Source organism: Mytilus galloprovincialis, chromosome 1 (genome assembly GCF_965363235.1).
Source record: "Mytilus galloprovincialis chromosome 1, xbMytGall1.hap1.1, whole genome shotgun sequence".
Taxonomy (NCBI): domain Eukaryota; kingdom Metazoa; phylum Mollusca; class Bivalvia; order Mytilida; family Mytilidae; genus Mytilus; species Mytilus galloprovincialis.
The window spans coordinates 82,851,293-82,872,646 of record NC_134838.1 but is presented as its reverse complement, the minus strand read 5'-3'; the positions used below and the strand labels follow the sequence as shown (position 1 = coordinate 82,872,646).

The following is a 21,354-nucleotide window of genomic DNA, read 5'->3' as shown; positions in this document are numbered from 1 at the left end:
TTGTATAAATTTATATATATTGAACGAATTTCAAGATTAATGTTTTGGTTTGTTTTTAGATGTTTTCCCATCTCTCTCATTGAGTTCACCAGATTCAAAGAGTTCGTAACTGGTGCATCCAAAATCTCTCTCTCTCTCTTGTCATCCTTGTGTGTCCAAAATTTATTTTCTCAATGATTTGAAATCTGACGTTTTCAAAAGCATGCCCTTCTCTTAATATATGTCTTGTTATTTGACCGTGTCTTTCCTTTGTATAAAATGATCGATGGTTATTCACTAGGATGTTGAATTGTGTTTCTGTCTCACCAACATATTGCAGCTAGCAAGTTCGGTCCTCAACTTTCTTCAATTTTGTACTTGTTTGGCTTTTTAACTGTTTTTATCTGAGCGTCACTGGTGTGTGTTATGTTGACGAAACGTGCGTCTGGCGTATTAATTATAATCCTGGTACCTTTGATAACTATTTACACCACTGGGTCGATGCCACTGCTGGTGGACGTTTTGTCCCCGAGGGTATTACCAACCTGTAGTCAGCACTTCGGTGTTGACATGGATATCAATTGTATTGTCATTTTTATAAATTTCCTGTTTACAAAACTTTGAATTTTTCGAAAAACTTTTGCGTTTTGCAATTTGATGTTATAAATTTATAGTATTTATATTTAAATAGATACTCATTAACATGCACAAAGGTTTAACACACATAAAACAGAATGTTATAAGTGCCGATATTTAAATGTCACAATATATGACGATTTAAACGGACATTATCACATCTTCTTTTTTATAATATGCTACCATTTTCACACTCGATTATCAGAGTTGATGAGGTTATTTTTAAAAACATCGGTATTACCGGGTTAAAATTGGCTAACAAATATTTTTGAATAGTTTTTCTTTCAATATTCTTCGGTTTCAGTTGATGAAATCATCAAAGATATAATCTGAAGTTTTTACCACGGAAGGAGAACATATCAATCTATTAGTTCAGTAATTTACGTGTCTGCCCTATAATTATGTGACTCAAGAAAAAATTCCAAAAAGTGGGTAACAATTGTATCGAAAAGAAAAAATCGAATGCACCTTTTTATTTTATGTTAGGACGTGTTTGAGTTGAATATTCTGTCTTGAAATCGTACAAAGCAAGAACATCTCGCTTCAGATTCTATCATTTTATATATCAAAGCTACAGGTTGACTTTATAACTTAGAAAAATCACATTACTAAAAGATGAAATATATGGGTCAAGTGAAATACCTATCTAATGAATCACAAAAACAGAGTAGGTGTGTTCGAATAGATATTTTTTTTAACCCAAAGTACTTGACGACAGTCTTTCAAGTTGGATGATGAAAATGCATATCTTCAAAAAAAAAATCAAATTGTTTGTGTGTGATATCTATGGTTCATAGTCTTCAACCTCTATAAAATTCTAGACTGTCCTTCAACGAAATATTTAATAACATTTTTTTTAAATGTTTATAAATTTTTGAAAATTCCACCTGACAACGGATTAGACAATAGTTTTTGTTAAGTTGAATCAATGCAGACAAGCATATTAACTGATGCTCATTAGAAAGTATATACATTTGTCTTTTAAAATACAACTGACATATAAGGATCGTAATGATGCTATGTGGATAAATTTATCGGTTTTCAAGAGCAAAATTGGCAGCGCGTCATTCCTACAATGGCTTCCATTTCTACGATTGTGAAAATGAACTGGCGTAATGGGGAGATAATTTTGACGAGCATAATCCTGACTGATTAAAGACGAATATTTGAAAGTCAAGAATCGAAGCAGTTGAACGGCAATATGAATAAAATGACCTTTAAAAAAGGTCAAATCTATAGTAGGTGAGCTTTGCGTGAGGGAGTTGAAACCCTAGTTACTTATAATTTCAAAATTTATAAACGGATGATTTAAGAAATGTTTGTGCCAAAGTACTAACGATTGAGCTGCGCCTTTCTGGACCTAACTTCATGAAGAACGATCACACTCAAATATAAATAAAGGCCAAGGTAATATCTTAACTAATGTAAAGTAAACTTAACGTATTTTAACACACATGTTATGAATTATAAACCTCATTTCAATCGTAGTTAAAGCGTGCACATCTAACATCGATGGAAGTTTTTAACAACATTGACTGGCTATAAAGCCCTTGCACGGTCGGTACATATCTAATATTTTATATCCAGTACATGTTTAAATTAAAATTATATCAACGTGCTGTATTTGTGATCTCAGGTGATTTAGTAAAATACTTTCGTGAAACCAGAACGTTATTGGCTGCTTTGTTAATAGGTGCATACACACAATAATGTTTTTCGACAGCATTTTAAAGGTATAAAGTATGGATATTGTATAAGTATAACACCTTTGTATAAATGTCATACTTCCAACGCGCTTTTCTGGATTTGGTTTCATCAAGAATGCTCAAAGTTGAATATTTGAAAGCCAGGGATGTTTGCGAACCAATTCAGTTGACGAGCGAAAAAACAGACAAGGATAATAATCAGATCTAACTACGGTCAGTTTTCCCTGACAGAGCTGAAACATAGTTTAAAGACGGGCAATTCAAGAAAGTTTGCTATTAATCATGTTAAAACCGAGGTACTGAGTGTTGAGCTGATGATACCAAAGTTTAATTCGAATTAGCTATTTCAATTATAAATATTATTCATGCATTTTTCTCAAAAACTAACATGTCTATGAAGTGTTTTTTTTATTCACGTTTGTGTTGTCGTCGTTTCAGCTGATGTCTTTAAGAAATTGCTTTTAGTCAGTTTTTAACGGTGAATGCAATTTCGTTCCTTTCTTTAGTCAAATACTAGTATATATAAATCTTGTGGTATGCAGACAACTTGTTGTGTTCGACTGTATTGTTTTTTCTCATCTTTCTTTCAACAAACCCTCTTTCGTCACTTTATAACTTTAGTTTAAAATTAAAGTTAAAATGCACCATATGATATGTAATAACGGGAAAGTATTCAAGGCTGATAAATTTAAGAAGAATTGATTACTGTAATTTTTTTAATTATCGTCTGCATTAACTATTGCGATATTCAAAGAATGGACAAACGTGCAAAAATTATAATTGCGATATATGTAAATCATATATCAAATTGCGAGTTCTTATCATTGCGATGTTTGTCAGGTTGCACTATATATTGCATTTTTGCACTATTAAAAACTTTATTAAATAATAATTATAAAAAGTATCAGTAATCATTCATTTATTGAGTACAAAGTAGGAATTGTATAATGTTTTAACAGTACACGAGCAAATTTTAACAGTTTGTTACCCAATCCTGCTAAAGTGAAATACTCAAGTTATATTTTGCATCGGGAGTGGATAAAGTTAAAAGTATCTTGAGTATAATTCATCAATAGAGGTTATAAACGTCCTGTTTAATGGGAATTTTGTACTATTGTTCGTATCCTTTTGTTCATATTTAAACAAAAGAAAATTATTAAGTGAGAAACACTTGTTCATCGTTCACACGAAAGAAAATCAAATCGTAAAATTCCTGACGCTTTTCTTTAAATTATTTTTTTAAACATATATCCACTTTATATCTATGCAAAAAAGGATGATTTTACTCTTGCGTCAATTCATATCAGAAAGATTTAATTTTAATAAAACTGATTCATTCATGAGATTTATTTTATCTTTATATAAAAGTAATAAAAACAACCGTCATGTAAAGCGATCTGTTTCGAAATCGAAATTTGGTAGAGAGGGGAATATTTTGTTTGGTTTGTTATATAATAAGATTATCCATTTAATCATTATATTTCAATATTGTTTTATTGGTACTTACATCGATTTTGTTATTAATAAATTAACATACGATTAAAAATATATTCCTATCCAGTAATGAATACCTACTTTACATCCTGTCGATACATTCATTTATGTATAGGGGAAATTCGTGTAAATACGGACGGCGCCTAATTGCGGACGGAATATGAAGTCCCCGTCTTATGAAATAAATAAAATTGTAGTGAATGTGTTTTCTTTTTTTTTTAACTATATGGTTGTTGACTTATTCTGTTTAAAATAACAAAGTGAATACATTTAATTGCATATCATGTGATTTAAAACTGACATTGTACTAGGTATTTTTTTCCAGAACCGTTGGAGATGTCTTTACACTGAAGCAATGGATGTGTCCGGGTCGATTTAAGTCAGGAAACATAATCTATTGATCAATTGTAGATAGCTTTGAAATTGATTTCAGTAACTACACGTATTCTTGGAATGGTAGTTAATATCTTAAGTCCTTTTGTATTTTTTTTTCTGGGAATTTGTCAATCTGATTGATCAAGCTTTTTCCATTTTTTTTATAATGGTTTATTATTGAGTGATGTTCTTCCATAAAGCGATTAGAAACATGTTTAACCCCGTCACAATATATATTTCTTTGTCCCTAGTGAGGAGCCTGTAATTCAGTGATAGCCCTATGGTAAAGTTGTCTCATTAGCAATGACACTACATGTTATTTATAATTACTTTCGAGTACAATTAGATGATACTTTTCACGAACACAGACAATTTAACAGAGAATTCGTCCATTGATGTGTTATCGTAGAAATGATACGGAATCACATATTTGTATTTTGTTCAATGTTTTCTATTTATTTTTTTAAATCTGAATATTTTTTGTTTTAAAAGTCATTAACTGTCAATTTATATTTACTGATTAGACCCAAACTCTCAAATTAGAATTATAAGACTATTATAACATATTAAAGCGTTTATCCAAAAAGAAAGACTTTAACTGTACCTCGGCAAATTTTGAATTCCAAAGGTATATAATAACCAATACGGCGACGAATCACCCACACACAAGGCATTAGCATATTTTTAAACTTGACCAGTTGAATAAAATGTTTATGCCATGCATGTGTGTAAGTGATCCGTCACCGTATGGGATATTAGAAAGTTGACACAATAAATGATTAAACAGTTGGTTTGTTTCTTACTTTTTTATTGGCACTTGTAAATGGTATCCATTTTTAGACAGCAGTGTCAGCGACATTACAATCTACTGTGGATAGTTATACTTTATTTGATATAGCATAAACAGAATCAACGTCTATTGTCGATAAACTTCGTTGATTTTTTACATTTCTCCTTAACGTACTTTGCGGATTTCCATCCAAAAATGTCCCGTAAAGCAATGTCCTCTGTTTTATTTTTCGATCTCTGTATTCTTTCCTGCAACAACACAGATAAATCGCCATGTTTATTCTACACTCTTTGAATCGAAACACGTAAATAAGAGCATCTAAAAGAATTATAGAAGTGTAAATAAGAGATATGGTAGATATAGCGTTTTGGATCTTTAAAACTGGCTTCAAAAAGAATATAAAAACATAACACGTGTGTAGTATCAGATGCGGTGATACAATGATAAGAATTTTTGCAATGGATCGTAATTCTCTACGTTTGATTTCGGATGAGTAAACTTTTCCTAGTGATACTATTTTGGCATACATCCGACTGTATGTGAAAGTTATTATAAAAATACAAACTACCCTTAGCACCACTAACAACCATGGGAATACTTCTTTTTGTGACATTCGCAGTTCACAACCAATATCATCTGTATATGCAAACTCTGAATATAACGCAATTACAGCTATAATTGCACCGAGAGCCCAGAATACGCAACATACAGTTGCAAGAACTCGTTTGTTTACAATCTGAGTATATGTCATTGGACGAAAAACGCTTGTATATCTATCGATTGCGATTGCAGAAACCAGTAGTGCAGACACATTTAAAACACAAGTGGTGAACAGAACATCCAACATACACGTAATTTTTTTATCGATCATATGAAATCTGAATTGCGCTCGAACGAATCCCCATAGTCCAGCTATGATATCTATAATGCATAAATTCGACACTAGAATTTTCACTGATTTTTGAACATTTTTGCATTTTGAAATAAGAAACATAGCAAATGCATGTTCAAGAACTATAAACAGCGATCCGAACATTTCCACCAATGATCCAGTTATAGTCCTAATTTCTTCCACATCTGTATTATTAATCATTTCTGTGGAGTTCAACAACTTTTACTTGAGCCTCAGAGTATAACCATTTCCTTTCATCTTAATAGTATGTCAATGAACCTAAAACAAATTGAAAAGAAAATAGCTTGTTAATGACCAGATAATGGAATTTCCTGTAAAACAAAGACAAGCATATAATTATCCTCTGCGTGATATGATAATTTTTATTCATTGTTTGTTAAATCCTTCGTACACAGTACTACCACTATATACAGCTTGTTAAACTATAGCTGAATCAAACTTGACCTCGTATTTGTTCCATATGTCTCTATTGTCATTGTTCATGCAATGTTACCAGAAATAATTTGTTATTAATGGTTCAAATGCGGAGGAAGGAAGACAGATATTTTCCCATGGAAACTACCGTTATCTTTATAGTTTTCCGGTATTTTTTACCGTTTACGATATATTTTTAGTATACGCAATTTGTCGTGAATAAGCACACAAGTACCGACGTGAATATCTGTCTCAAAGAATGTAACTCAATATAACGCTATATGTCGAACTGGTTACAGAATTGCATGTCTTTAAAAGTATTTTAAACAATCGACTTTCTTTATAATCACGAATGTAAGTTGTTATGTTCATATCGTAAATAAAACACATTTTCAAAGAACTTCCTTCGTTTATTACCATAAAGGATTTGTAAGACAGTGACTACTTCATCTTTAATTCAATAGATAAACAACCTCTGAAGTATTGCTCCCAGATTCCCTTGATGTACTGTTAAAAATTCAATAAAACATATCTAGTAACTGCATTATATGGGTTTCCTTCGTAAGTAAGAGTTATCAATGCAATTATCTTGATAATTTTTTAATCGTTTTGATGTTTAGAAATATATTAAGCAAATAATAACACAGCACACTTTCTTTGTAGGTAAAATATCAATGGCTCTATCTTCTGTACCAACAAGAAGATGGACAGTAATTTTGAAGTATTACTTTAATATTCCTGATTTTGACATTTTGGCTGAAAGTGGATTCTCATGGCGGGTAATTTATGCATAACTGAAACCGTTCAACCTGTCGAAGCAAATAGAAAATATTCTGAAGATCATTTTTTTTATAGTTGTTTTAACCCCAGAATAAGAAATTGTAAAACATTTCGTTTAAAGTTACTACTTAACAGAAAGCTTTTGAACCAACAGTTTTAAACGATAAAGTTAAAATCATCCTTTGAACACTATGGGATAACTGTTTCACAGATGACAATTAACGGATATATTCAAATTATTGTAAACACCAATCACGCCCTCATATCCTGAAATGTGATCTACCGAATTAAATTAAAGTTAAAGTCTAAATTATAAATGTTATGAGTTTTGAATTGTTGTTATTGTCTTATTTTTTTGTTTTTTTTTTACCATAGAGTGGTCAGTTGATTTTAGACATACGAATTTGAAAAATCGTGTGGTATCTTTTCGACTATCTTTTGCATGACAATTAAAAACGACTTTTAATGAAGAATACACAACAGTAATTAAAAAAAAACATGTTTTATAGCTATATATCTACTTAACTAAACGCATCGGTCAACATGTTCAACTTCTGACATTAATTTGTTTGCAATAAAATTGAAAAACAATGAATCTACTTCAGCACCGTTTTTCGATGACTTTTTCATAATTTTAATTACGTTGTTTTTTTCAGATTTAAACCAAAACTGCATGGAACGACGAAAAATAATGGGTGAAAAGGTGCATTTATTTTTTACTTAGTTACTTAGTTTTTTTATTTTTATATTATGGCTTTTTTTAATGATTTGGCATTTACTTGTTACAAAGAGTGGCACTAAAAGATTGTCCTTTCTCACTCTATCAACAATTAAAAATGAGATTAAATAAGTTTCATTTTGAATCGGATTCAGTTACTACTTATTTATAACTTAAATTACACATCATATTTTGTTTTATTCATATTTCTTATCAATGCTCTATTATGTTTTTAATGTTTTTACATTTGCTATTGCGTTTGTTCGTTTGTTACAGAATATCATGTCAGTGTTATCGAAGTACTAGATCAATTCTAACTTTGTCATAGCTCATGTTTCATCCCATAGCCCCCAGCTACTGGGTTTGATACGCACCAGGGGATTTTACTTTTGAACTATCTAAACGAGACCTTCGATAAACAAAAATAAGACAACAACTAAATGAAACATTAAAGCAGAAAAATAAATTATTCACAATAAGAGAGGCCTACCCTGTCGACGCACGTGGTTTCATTTTAGTTGTTCTCTAACGTGCTGGTCTATTTATATCTATGATGTTTCATATTAGGTCGTTGCACTATCTTTACATTTTACATGTAGAAGGTTGGATTAAAATAACTGATTTTATCTATGAAAATTTGTATTTCAGGTTATAAGATAAGACTTTGTAGTACATGTAATTATCGCAATATATTGACCTTTGTTATATCATTTATGTTAATGTCATACAATTTGTTTTTCAATTAGACTGTCATGTCTTTAATTTTAAGATATTGGATATTTCCAGTTTTAAGATTTAGACTATTTTGCGATATGAATAAAACCTTTAAAAAGCTAAATACTTCATTAAACAATAAACTCAGAAGAGATACTAGGATTGAAATTATAAAAGCCAGATGCGTATTTGTCAAAAAATAAATCTCATCAAAGAAGGGCAAAAGATACCAGAGGAACAGTCAAACCCATAAATCGAAAATAAACTAACAACGCCATTCGATCATTTAATAGTGTAACAACGAAAACGTACATACTATGTGATTGCAATAAAGTGTACTCAGAGGTTCTCACTATTTATTATCGTTTTATAGTGAACAATCAAAGAGGTTGTCACTATGTTATAGTGTACCAGCCAAAAGATTATCACCATTTTATTGTATAATAGTGTTCCAATCAATATATCTAACTATATGAACGTACTATGTAATTGTATGATAGTGACAAAAAAAAGAGGTCACACTTTGTGACAGTATCACTGTATATCAACATGAGATGTTCGTATTATAGCGTACCAACCAAGATGTTTTCAGTTGTGATTGTATATTAGTATGCCATCACGAGTTTCTCAATGAGATCGTATTTAGTATACTAAGCAAGTGTTTCTCGTTGATCGTATTATAGTGTATCAACCAAGATTTTATCACTATGTTTTCGTATCATTCTGTACCAACGAAAATGTTTTCATTTCGTGATCGTATTATTGTGTACTAATCAAGATGTTATCATTTTGTATGACTACCGTATGATAGTATAGCAAGGGAGATATTTTCAATTTTTAGTCTTATTATAGTGAATCAACCAAAGCATTCTTATTATGTATCCGTACGATAGTTTACCAACGAAGAGGTTTTCAATTTGTGATCATATTAAGGTATACCATCCAAAAAATAATCACACAGTATCCATATTGTAGTGTATCAACGAAAATGTTTTCAATAATATGTACCCATCAAGAGTTTCTTAGCGTGAACATAATTTATTTTAATTATGTAATCGATTATAGTGTACCAAATAAGAGTTAATTCTATTTGATAATGAACAAATCAAGAAGTTCTCACTAGGTGTGTGTATGAAGTTATTCATTCCGAACAAGAGATACCCACTATATGATGTTGTTATGGTGTAGCAACCAAAACGCTCCACTGTGTGATCTTTTTATCTTGTACCAAACAAGATTTCCATTCTTTGAGAATAGACTACAGTGTACCAAACAATAGGTCCTCGCTATCCGATTGTTTTATAGTCTACCAAGAAATTCGAATTATCTCATAGTTGTAGTTTTATATTGTACCAATATGTTGACAGTTCTCATTGTTATTTGAATGTACAAATATATCAAAGATATTCAAGAACCACTAGAGATCAAAATAACATTTACATTTTTTTTTTCTGTCCGATAATATTTAAATAATATATAAACAGACAAGTTAGGAAATGTATGTTAATTAATCATGTAAATGATGCTCCTACTTGGGTTTTTTTTCTAATGGTTTACCAAAATGTTTAATCAATCAACTGAATTGTATATAAGTAATAAACAAAAACCTAAAATTACAAATGTCTTGATTAAAGACCAAATAAAGGCAACAGTAGAATACTTCTGTTCGACAGTCATACATCGATTTAGAGAAAACAAATCTGGGATACAAACTAAAACCGAGGGAAACACATGAACTATAAGAGGAATACGACAAAAACAACAGAAACACTAAAGTGCAACAAAAAGTTAATACATTTATTATTTTATTCAAGTAAGAGTTAATGTCCTTGCTTAAAAGTTTGAAATACATTGAAAAATCTTTTAAATGCAGCCAATTTATATAAAATTTTCTAATATTACAACTATTGCAAACTTAAATTTGAGGTGAAAGGAATTTTTAAACTGACATAATATATACAGTAATGGAAAATTCCAAAAAAGAACATGCAAAAAACCTTTGAAACATACGCGTCATACAAAATACAAGTTTTTTAATTTAGAAAGGAAACACATATGTCATGCATTGGTTTCTACGGAAGCGTATTAGCGCCACACATTTTTTTCTTCCTATGTTTGCGTTATAACGCAAACCTTTGCGATATAACGGAAACCTTTGCGTTATAACGCAAACCTTTTGCGTTATAACGCAAACATTTGCGAAATAATGCAAACCTTTGCGTTTAACGCAAACCTTTGCGTTATAACGCAAACCTTTTGCGTTATAACGCAAACATTTGCGAAATAACACAAACCTTTGCGATATAACGCAAATATTTGCGATATAACGCAAACCTTTGCGTTATAACGCAAATATCTTGATTTCAATTATTCATTTAGTTTTGTATATATGTCCGTCTGTCATTCATTTCAAATGTGATTTACTAGTAGATAAAAAAAAAAGAAACATACATACAAGGCCAAATCATTATAATAAATATGCATAGGAATAATGGAATACTTGAAGTGCAATTATACATAAATTAAGACTGATTTGTGCATCAGAAAAGTATATAATTTAACAAGAAAATAGAAATAGTTTAGTATATAGTCATATTTAAATTGAAAGATCAAAAATAATGTCATACAATTGTGAAACCTCCAAGACAAATATACAAAATGATCTTTCTGCTTTAAAATGAATTATTAAGGAAACATTTGTTTTAAATCTCAGAATATGATCAAGATTCTTTGATAGAAAGTCATTGAATTTTCATTTCAATATAATGAAGTATTTTTAAGATGCTTGGTTAGCAATTTGAATAGAGAGAACATAATTTTATTAATAAAACATCTTCATTCTATACATTTATTGCCAAAGGGTAGCTTGTTTGAATCTAACCTACTTTACACAGTTCTCAAACGAGAGCTTACTTTGGAAGTATATTTATATTCGGTTATAGCTATATTAGCAGGGTTGATTTTTTTCTTAGGTAAAACCTCAATTTACTCAATTTTCTTTGTCATATATATACTAGTAGTAACATGGATATCGTTTTTGGGGGCCTTTATAGTTTGTTGTTCAGTGTGAGCCATGCTCCATGTTGAAGACCATACTTTGGCCAATGATGGTTTACTTTTACGAATAGTGACTTATATGGAGAGTTTTCTTATTGGCACTCATACCACATCTTCTTATATTATTCTGCTCATTATTAGTCAATGATATGATATAATTATTCAAGCATTTTACTTTGCAATGACTACAAAGGTGATAATTTTTAATATATACAGCCTCCTCCATTAATAACTACTGTTTCCTTTAAATCATAAATAAGAAATAAGATAAAACAAATGTTTGCGTTATAGCGTTATAACGCAAACATAGGAAGAAAAATAAAAAAAAATGCGTGGCGCTAATACGCTTCTGTATTTCATTAACATAGATCTTTTTCGTAAAGTTCAGATCTTAATCTTGAGAGTAAACATTGGTTTGAAATTTTTTTTAAACTACTCCAAAGGAAAACAACCATGCAAATTCTAAAAACTTAATAATTATCGATGTAAATCGACCTTCTTTTTTTATTTTCCATTACAAGACGTGATCTTTAAGAATATTGATTCAAATAAATAGGTTAGCAATAGAATGTGAACTTAATGAGTCACGAGGTTTACCACAATTTACCAAACGGATGCATTCAACGTCTACACTATTACGATAGCCCATACTCCATAATTATTGTTTCGGATACTAGATGTATTAGTATCAAATAAGATAATCATAAGCAACCTAATCGACAATCTTAATTGTTTTAATCGAGATCGATAGAGATCGATCGATTTATATGCTAGGTTTGTTTGTTGTTTTAAGTTACATTTACTTGATTTATAGACAGAGTCATTCCTATGTTCAGGACAACCTATCGTGTAATTAGTTATAACAAATTTCATGATCATACATTTTACAAAAATTTATAACATGCAATTAAACACTTTGAAAATCATCAAACAATTTCGATTTTCAAATTAAATTTGTATATCAAAAACGGAATTGTATTTATGAATCTTTAGAGCACTATTGAGTTCAATAAAATTTTATTTGATGGACGAAGACAAATCATCCTATATTAATGGGTTTTTTTAATAGGAGAAATGAAATATACAAAATGAGAATAATGGATGACGCAGGACATGAATTAGAGTTTATAGTAGTTTAATTGTTTAGATTTTAAATTCTCATAAATCCATTAACTAGAATCACACCAAGGTTACAAACCTTTCAAAAGAAGACCAAAAGGCATACACTTTTATATATCATATGAAATTAATCAGACCTAAAAAAATTTAATTGCACGAGTCTGGTTTCTATTTATATCTATATCTATGCTTATATGGCAATAAATCAAATATGAGAATTTGAGTCAAATCGGTGAACATGAATTTGATAGCTAACGTCCCTTTAAAAGGACTAACTTTTCCATAGTTTTAGACATGAGACAGTCAACATGAGATTGTCTGTTATAATCATACGTATAACCTGCACACTAGCCTTAGATAATCACTCATCTAAACAAGTTGTCCATGAATACAACTTAGAGTACAACATATTATTCAATGATAACATATTCCCCTCAGTGACAACTAAACAGATACGATACAATAGATCGCAACCACCTAAGGGGAGTTACCGACTTCAGGCATACACATCAATATGTTTTGGTTTTTGACTAGTGTTTTTTTGCGATAATTGCAATATCAAGGTATACTGAGAAAAATCGATAGCTTTCGGACAATCTATCCAAAAAAGGAAGGAATTCACAGTACTTATTAAAGCAGATGAACTCAATGTCAATAAACGATTCCCTAATTAAAAAAATATCGGTATAACATTTCTTACTACCAGATTTCAAAACATCGGTATAACATTTCTTACTACAAGATTTGACATGCTTTGTCGTTGGACACGGTAAAATAGTTACTGTACGCGTTATAATCATACATATGCTGATTATATTTTAGCTGATAGGCATATAATTATTCAGTCATATGCTTTCATTTGGCATGCAAACAAATTATGCCACATGGGAGCGAACCTATCCCTATGAATGCAACCCAATAGAATTATAAGTTACGTGTACTACAAAAGATAATGTTTTTACGAAGAGCGCAAATTTTATTCATTTTAAAACAGGTAATGAATACTATATCTTAGAACATAGCTAATTAATATAATATCATTAACGGTGTACTTTTTATACGCATTTCTAAAATCGCTGTTTTCACACTGATATCTAAAATATTTGAAAACAAATTAATGTAAAAACATTTACGTAAAGTAAAGCCGAAACAGATAACAATGAATAATCATTTTATTACATACATGAACAATGTGATGAAATGATTGAAATTTGATGAACATTTTACGAGCCATTGGCCTTAAAATCGAAATCGTCATATAATAATTTAAGCTATATAACGTATTCGTATAATCAATTTGAGGTGAAACAAAATTGGAATACAACTATTTCTTATTTCAAAACACATTTGTAGAATCAGAATGATCATTAGGTTTTGAAAGAAGCATGGTAATATCATACTAACATGTCTTCAAGCTCACACTCGTAGCAAACGGGATTCAGACAACCCCTGAAAACAAACAAAATACTGCGAAAGTCAATATAACCGTTTAATCCCTATGACAGACATCCTTGCTACGGACTTGATTCAGTATAAAACATTAAATCTGACTTCATGTTAACTCAATTTCGAACCAATCAACTGATAACGACAAATAAGGCTGGTTAAATGATTCAAATGTGTAATTAACTAACAACGAATAAATAATGCGAAAGTGTGTAAAGGATGTGGAAACTCGTATAGATCTTGTTGATTAAAGACTACCAACAAGTTTTCTGGATTGGCCACAACATACCTCTGTACAAAGCAGTTGTACCGTTATTACTGTTCTTTAAATGGATAATGTTGATGTCAACTTATACAAAATTTACTAGTTTCAATTGTGCTGCAAATACAAAACGTTCTACAATTCCACAGTCAGTTATGTGTACAAATCAATTTGGACATGCAAGACTCTCTTCAGTAACCGGAAAACAAAAATCGATCATCTTTCAAAAACTGTCAGAAGAATGCACAATTTTTTTGAAACAATTTTGAAAGGGTTATCTAATTGACATTTCAAGTGAAAACATCGAGACGTGCAAATTCTCAAGAAATCGGTTATAAAAAAAAGATCATTAAAACATAAATTTATTGCCGGATGCGTACTGATAAAAAAAAAGTACGATAAGAGTACCCGGGAAAAATCACCGAGTGCCTGCAGAAAAATAAACCTTACACTCCTAGCCAATTAAGATCTGAGTCAAACGCAAAGTTGGAACTTATATCATAAATATTTAAACTAATTAAATCTAGTAAGACAACCCTACAATATTTCGTTATCATTATTGCAGGGGTTGTCCGGCCCACCCCTGTAAAGAATGACCAGCAAGGAGTTATGCACTTCTTATTCTCATTAATTTATCCAGATAGAAAATGCATAAAGTGTTGCGTTTAATTTTGAGTCAATTTGGTAGATTCTCATTACAATTTACGAAACAGGTTCTAAATCGATTTTCCATAATGTACAAATAGAATTTCAACTTTTTTCGAAGGAATAAAATTAAAATAAACCTTTTAGTTTATTTAAATTTTGATGATTTTAGCAGTATATTCAAATACAAACATGTTCATTATGCTCATGATAATGTCTTTTTTAACCAGGAGGCAGATTGTATTTTAAATAAAGATTAAAATCTTATACAAGTATTCTAATATGATTTAAAACAAGTGGTCGATCATATATAACCTTATACTTGTATTCTTATATGATCTTATTCAAATATTCTAATATATACTTTTACTTTTAACATAATTTTATTCTATTATTGTAATATGATTTTAAAATTCTATTTTTTTTAAAATTCCATTATTGATTGTTATTTAATTATTGATAGTTTATTTAATTAGTGATAGTTTATTCAATTATTGATAGTTCAAGTATTGAAATTAAAAAAAAACATCTATTTTTTTTATTCTTGTCTTTCATGTTTGCTAATGTGCATTGTTTTTATGTCCTTTGGTGATTCTTAAATACATTTGACGTGGCTCTGTACTTATATATCCGGTTATTGTGCTATTGTAAATTTTAGTTTTTTTGTCTTTCAATTTTGCTAATGTACTTTGTCTTTATTCCTATTTGTGCTTATTTGTTACATATGTGTTTGTTTTTTAGTGATTAAGTTTATAACACAATGTTGATTGCTGTACCCCTGTTTTTGACATTTAAACCTTTTATGTATGTTTGTTAATTTCACACATCGTTGTCAATATAATGGATTTTGATGCGACTGTCATACAAGTGTGATTTTTGGCAAGCTTTTAAACCAGGTTTAATCCACAATTTTGTACATAAGAAAAATGCCTGTATCAAGCCATGTATTTGACAATTGTAATCTATTCGATTGATGTGTTTGAGCTTTTACTTTTTGCCATTTGATAGGGGACTTTGCGTTTTGAATTTTCCTCGAGTTCAGTATTTTTGTGATTTTACTTTTTCTATGTAAGGATATTTCATATCTATATTAAGAATACAATCCCAAATTGAATGGGAGGAACAACACGATTAGTGAAGTTTAAAGTACATTTATTATGTGTTAATGTTTTTAGTGCGATTTTTAAGGATGCACTTCAAAAATACTTTTAATTTTCCGGACACGCGATTGTATTTTTTTTTTATTGTTCTCATCACAGGCACTTGTCTCAGAAAAAAAATTTCCTATATACCTTAATATAACAAGGTATATAGGAATTTTTTTTCTGAGACAAGTGCCTGTGGTCCTCATTTATTATTTGTTAATGTTTAAGTGCAATTTCTAAGAATGCACTTCAACAATACGTTCAACTCCCAGACACGTTTATAACACCATATATGTTTGTAACAAGTATTAAGTTCAGCATCAACAGAAATCAAGTGATAGAAGTAAAATTCCCATTTTTCTCTGTATATCCTGCCTGTTATCTATTTGTGTCCAATTTTTATAAATTTATATAACTTTGTAATAAGTTATGAGTGCCTATTTGAAACCACCGATCTGGAGTACATAGAGTAAACCCCAAAGCCGGAGTGTCTAGAGTAGACCATTAGATCGGAAAATATGTTGTTAAGTCACGATCTAGAGTATAGAGTAATCAATCAGAATGCAGTGTCTGATGGTAAACAACCGACATGAAGAGATTTAAGAAAACCACCGACCTCGAGTCATTGATGTTAACAACTCACCTGCATTGCTTCGGTAAAATAACCGAACTATAACAAACACGCTACTGACAAACTGTTATTTAACCATCAAATATCGAATAAAGATTATCTACCTAAATTACAAAAGGCTGATGTGAAAAAGGGAAATTGTTTACGATAATTTACCCGTTTCCACGATAAGAACGTGAGTGCCACCGTTTATACGGGCAAACACTAAATCATTGTAAACTATTATTTAATAACCAGTAACATCAGCAACATAGTTCATATAATAGAAGTGACTGTTATTGAATCTGTATAAATTATTCTTCTAATCATTTTAATAGAATGAATATGTGTAATATTAATTGTTTACATGATTAAGTTTTAAAAGAATTGAGTTTGTTAAAAAAAGTCAAGCTGAGTATTATTTACATTTACTGTGATGAATATCTTTAAAATATTTATTAAATATGTATTTTTTTTTATAAAAGATAATTTTTATTTTGATGTAAAACCAACATATAACAATTATCTACAAATGAACATTATAGTTAAACGTACTTACATGTACGTATACATACTTATCTATTACGTCCACAAATCACAAAATGATTCAAATTGTCCTTTTCCATGTATAAATACAGTTAATAGGAAATGAATCGGCTAATGGCCTCACGATTAATAGAATGTAACCTCATCACACTCATATATTTACATGTACGCCTACTAATTACTAAATATTTTTCTGTTATTTTTTTCTCTAATTTTGTATTAATTTTTTTTTTGTTGAATTTTTCTTTTTCAGGCTAAAGCTATAAACAGATTATGTATCATATAATTATACGAAATTCAGTCAGAGATATCGGTTAAATGAAAATGGAAATAAGTCTGTATCAATCTTAGGTGTACAAATTGCTATTCTCTATTTACCTCCAACTGAACGCTCAAAATGCTAAATATTTAAAAAGAAAAAAAAAACAAAAAAAAACAGCCAATTGTGTATAAGTACCGAAACTTATGAGAGGCTAACATAAGTGACGAATACACATAAGGCCAACTTTTCACGAAGATGCTGGCACTCTAGTGTCTTAGGTTTGTAAATGTAAATGATATTCTTAGGTTTCAAATGGTTAGAGAAATATTTGGTTATTTGAAGAAAAAATAGAAATATAAAAAACCTGACATGCTGTTATTTGTCTCTTTGTACACGAAAACTCGTTGGTTCATATCAACGACATTTCACAGATATAAATTATAAGTAGATATTTATCTTTGAACTGTATGAACATAATGCGTAAGCATTTGTAATGGCCATGCCCTCTACTACGACGCATATTGTAAAAAGATTAACTTTCAAGAATGAACAAAACACATAACGTCACGGTACCCAAATTGCACCTATTTAGCTAAAATACCAGCGGAAATCTTTCCAGAGACTAAACAATTTGTATTTTTATGATTTTATACTATGCACGTCTTTCAACATAGGTAAAAATATTTAGATATACATAAAACGTTCACAGTATTCATCAACAGATGAAGTGTTAACTGAAAAAGTAAAATGTACGGCAACGTCACAATACGACGTCACAAAAAAGTCATCTTTTTAAAATTATCAAAAACAAAATGTTGAAGATGCGAATTTAAGCATGGATGCAATTTGGGTACTCCTCATTACAGAATTATTGATGATTAGGAGGTCAGTTCAGACCAATTTTTCTATGATTCCACATGAATCCAAAATTAAATTGGCGAGACCATACAGTAAATAATGATATATCTACAAAATATTAAACACATAATTAAAACTTCTGTCTGAATCATAAATAAACGTAGGTTACACAACTGTCAAAATAGGTCAGTTTAAACATATCTATTTATAGTGAATTGGAGAAACAAGTTTTGCAATATATATTAATTCCTGTCCACTTTGCGGGTGCGAGTTCTGCCTTGTAGCGGCATTAACTTATTCTTTTTTCGAAATCTACAAGGGTGTTTTTTACGTGCAAGAGATATGGCTCTCTCTTAAAACGGGTCGGCCATTTATCGTCCCCTTCCGACGGACTATCATCGTCTCCTGAAGACCATACTCGCAAAATGTGTCAAGGGAGAGCCGAAAATTCAGTCAAAATAGGTGCAATTTAGGTACCCTCACGTTATATGTACATCTAAATGTGCCATTTGATCCCTCTAAGAGGTGTCTCCAACTCCCTACGCAATCCAGAAGACATCTCCTCTATTGTCGGATGGAGTACTCAATTCGAGGTAATTTGAATGATGTTTATTCTTTATCAAATAAGCATTGTCGTACAAAACCTGATGGTAAGGGTGTTTTCACCTCAGAAGCTAAGAAAACCTTTAGATAGACTTATTAAGAAGGGATATAGTTGTAATACTGTTGTCAGGTCATTAAAGATTGCATATTTTGGCGTTAATATTGATTCACTTATAGGGTCTTTGCATCGGAACTAAACACATTTATTTAAAAACCAGTTATTGGCATGACACGGGTTATGTTCTTCTCATATATGTTATGATGGTATGATACTAAACCCCTCACGGGAAGGATTGTGCCTGATATTCATATGATGAAGACATAATCTTTCAATCAGTTTAATTGAAGTCTGGAGCTGACATGTCAGTTAACTGCTAGTAGTCTGATGTTAATTATGTATTATTGTCATTTTGTTTATTTTCTTTGGTTACATCTTCTGACATCAGACTCGGACTTCTCTTGAACTGAATTGTAATGTGTGTATTGTTATGCGTTTACTTTTCTGCATTGGCTAGAGGTATAGGGGGAGGGTTGAGATCTCATAAACATGTTTTACCCATTTCTGCGCCTGTCCCAAGTCAGGAGCCTCTGGCCTTTGTTAGTCTTGTATTATTTTAACTTTTAGTTTCTTGTGTACAATTTGGAGTTTAGTATGGCGTTCATTATCACTGAACTAGTATATATATTTGTTAAGGAGCCAGCTGAAGGACGCCTCCGGGTGTGGGAATTTCTCGCCGCATTGAAGACCTGTTGATGACCTTCTGCTGTTGTCTGCTCTATGGTCGGGTTGTTGTCTCTTTGACACATTCCCCATTTCCATTCTCAATTTTATTTAAGTGATAAACGATGCATTAGGGCGACATTAATGTACTTATGTTCAAAACGTGCTATTCGAAATTTCAGGCATGGTCAGTCATACATAATAAAAGTCGGATGTCAAAAACTCGTGTCATATCCTCAAAAATCTAACAATTATCAAAAGTCATCTCTTAGAACACTGAGAAAATCATCATAACAAACCACATATGTTTGCTATTTAGTATCGATTTTTCGATTTTAACATATAGAAATTATATCAAAATGACAGGTTTATTTGTTGTGGTTCGTGTGAAATATCCTTTTAACTTTATAATTAAAAAACAGGAAATTAGCCCTCTAAATTACAATGTCGTGACGGAATATCATATTTCTCAGGCAAATATTGTATTTTTAAGGTTCAAACCTTTTCACACATAGGAAATGTTTGACTTTTTGTAATGTATGCTCTCAAAAGCCGTCACATTATTATATTCATTCTATTAAATGTTTCGGTATAATGTATGAATCAGTGACGATATTTGTCCTCTTAATTGAAAGAACAGGATGGATGCAAAGTCAGCTTTTAACTTGCATCCTCATCATATCTGATTAGCTTACAGGGTCATTGATTATATAGCTACAAAGATAAAGATATAACGTACATCTTTAAAAAACACCAAGAAAAATTGCAGAAAAGAGGAATCAATAATTCACCGATTTTAAATTGCTAAAGGAATTTAAATGAGTTTTGTGTTATTGTACACAATCAAAGGATTTGGTTTCGCTGAATCGATTTATGACTAATGGACTGTGGTATACTGCTGTTACTTTTATTTATTACTGTTTTACATGTCTTAAATTAATGAGACAGAAAATACAAAAAAATGTTGTTGTTTTTTTAAATTAAGCAGTGTAATCAAATTGAACTTTATTACAAATCCGACAATGTTTTACAGGGTTAAGTTAAATTACTCAACCCAGAAAATACAAAAAAATTAAATTGATACCAGTATATATATCTAACCAAATTGAATCATTAAAAAATGGATGTTTGTCAATAAATATAATAATATAAATCTACAGTGCTTCTCGTAGAAGAATATAAAAACATGTGCCTATTTGACTGCTATTGCAAAGCAGAAGCACATAGGTTCTCCCAAGTGACCATTGCAAAACCAGAAATAGATTATCGTTGCTGTGTTTTGGTCCATACAGAGCGAAAAATTATTCAAGGTGAGGAAAACGATGTCGGTAAAATATGACTGAATGTTCTGAGGATATCATAATTTTTTAAATAATCACATGTACATGTATTAAAAGATAAGGGCGGTATAATGTCTTATTTCTTATTAAGCAAGAATCTTGCAATCTGATTCGCTAATTGTCCGTGTGTAAATAACAACCCATCCATTTAGCAAACTAGAACCTTTTCTCTATGCTGTTAATCTTAATGTTATGTCATAATGACATCAGTGGTGTGCTTT

The 21,354-nt window shown here is 30.6% G+C and overlaps 1 protein-coding gene across 5 annotated transcripts; it reads right to left on the bottom strand.

Annotated features, from left to right (window-relative positions):
* Window positions 1-4,981: 4,981 nt before the first annotated feature.
* On the bottom strand, window positions 4,982-17,479 carry LOC143042043 (olfactory receptor 2M4-like). 5 transcript variants are annotated; one of them, XM_076214301.1, is made up of 3 exons: window positions 17,369-17,405; window positions 7,221-7,366; window positions 4,982-6,151 (listed from the first exon to the last, which is right to left on the bottom strand). In XM_076214301.1, the coding sequence occupies exon 3, from the start codon at window positions 6,071-6,073 to the stop codon at window positions 5,069-5,071; it is 1,005 nt and encodes a 334-aa protein (XP_076070416.1). In that variant the 5' UTR covers window positions 6,074-6,151; window positions 7,221-7,366; window positions 17,369-17,405; the 3' UTR covers window positions 4,982-5,068. The 5 variants fall into 5 exon arrangements, with proteins under 5 accessions (XP_076070416.1, XP_076070395.1, XP_076070405.1 ...); XM_076214280.1 differs by lacking the exon at window positions 7,221-7,366 and having other exon boundaries at window positions 17,369-17,479; XM_076214290.1 differs by lacking the exon at window positions 7,221-7,366 and having other exon boundaries at window positions 17,363-17,465.
* Between the last annotated feature and the right edge of the window lie 3,875 nt (window positions 17,480-21,354).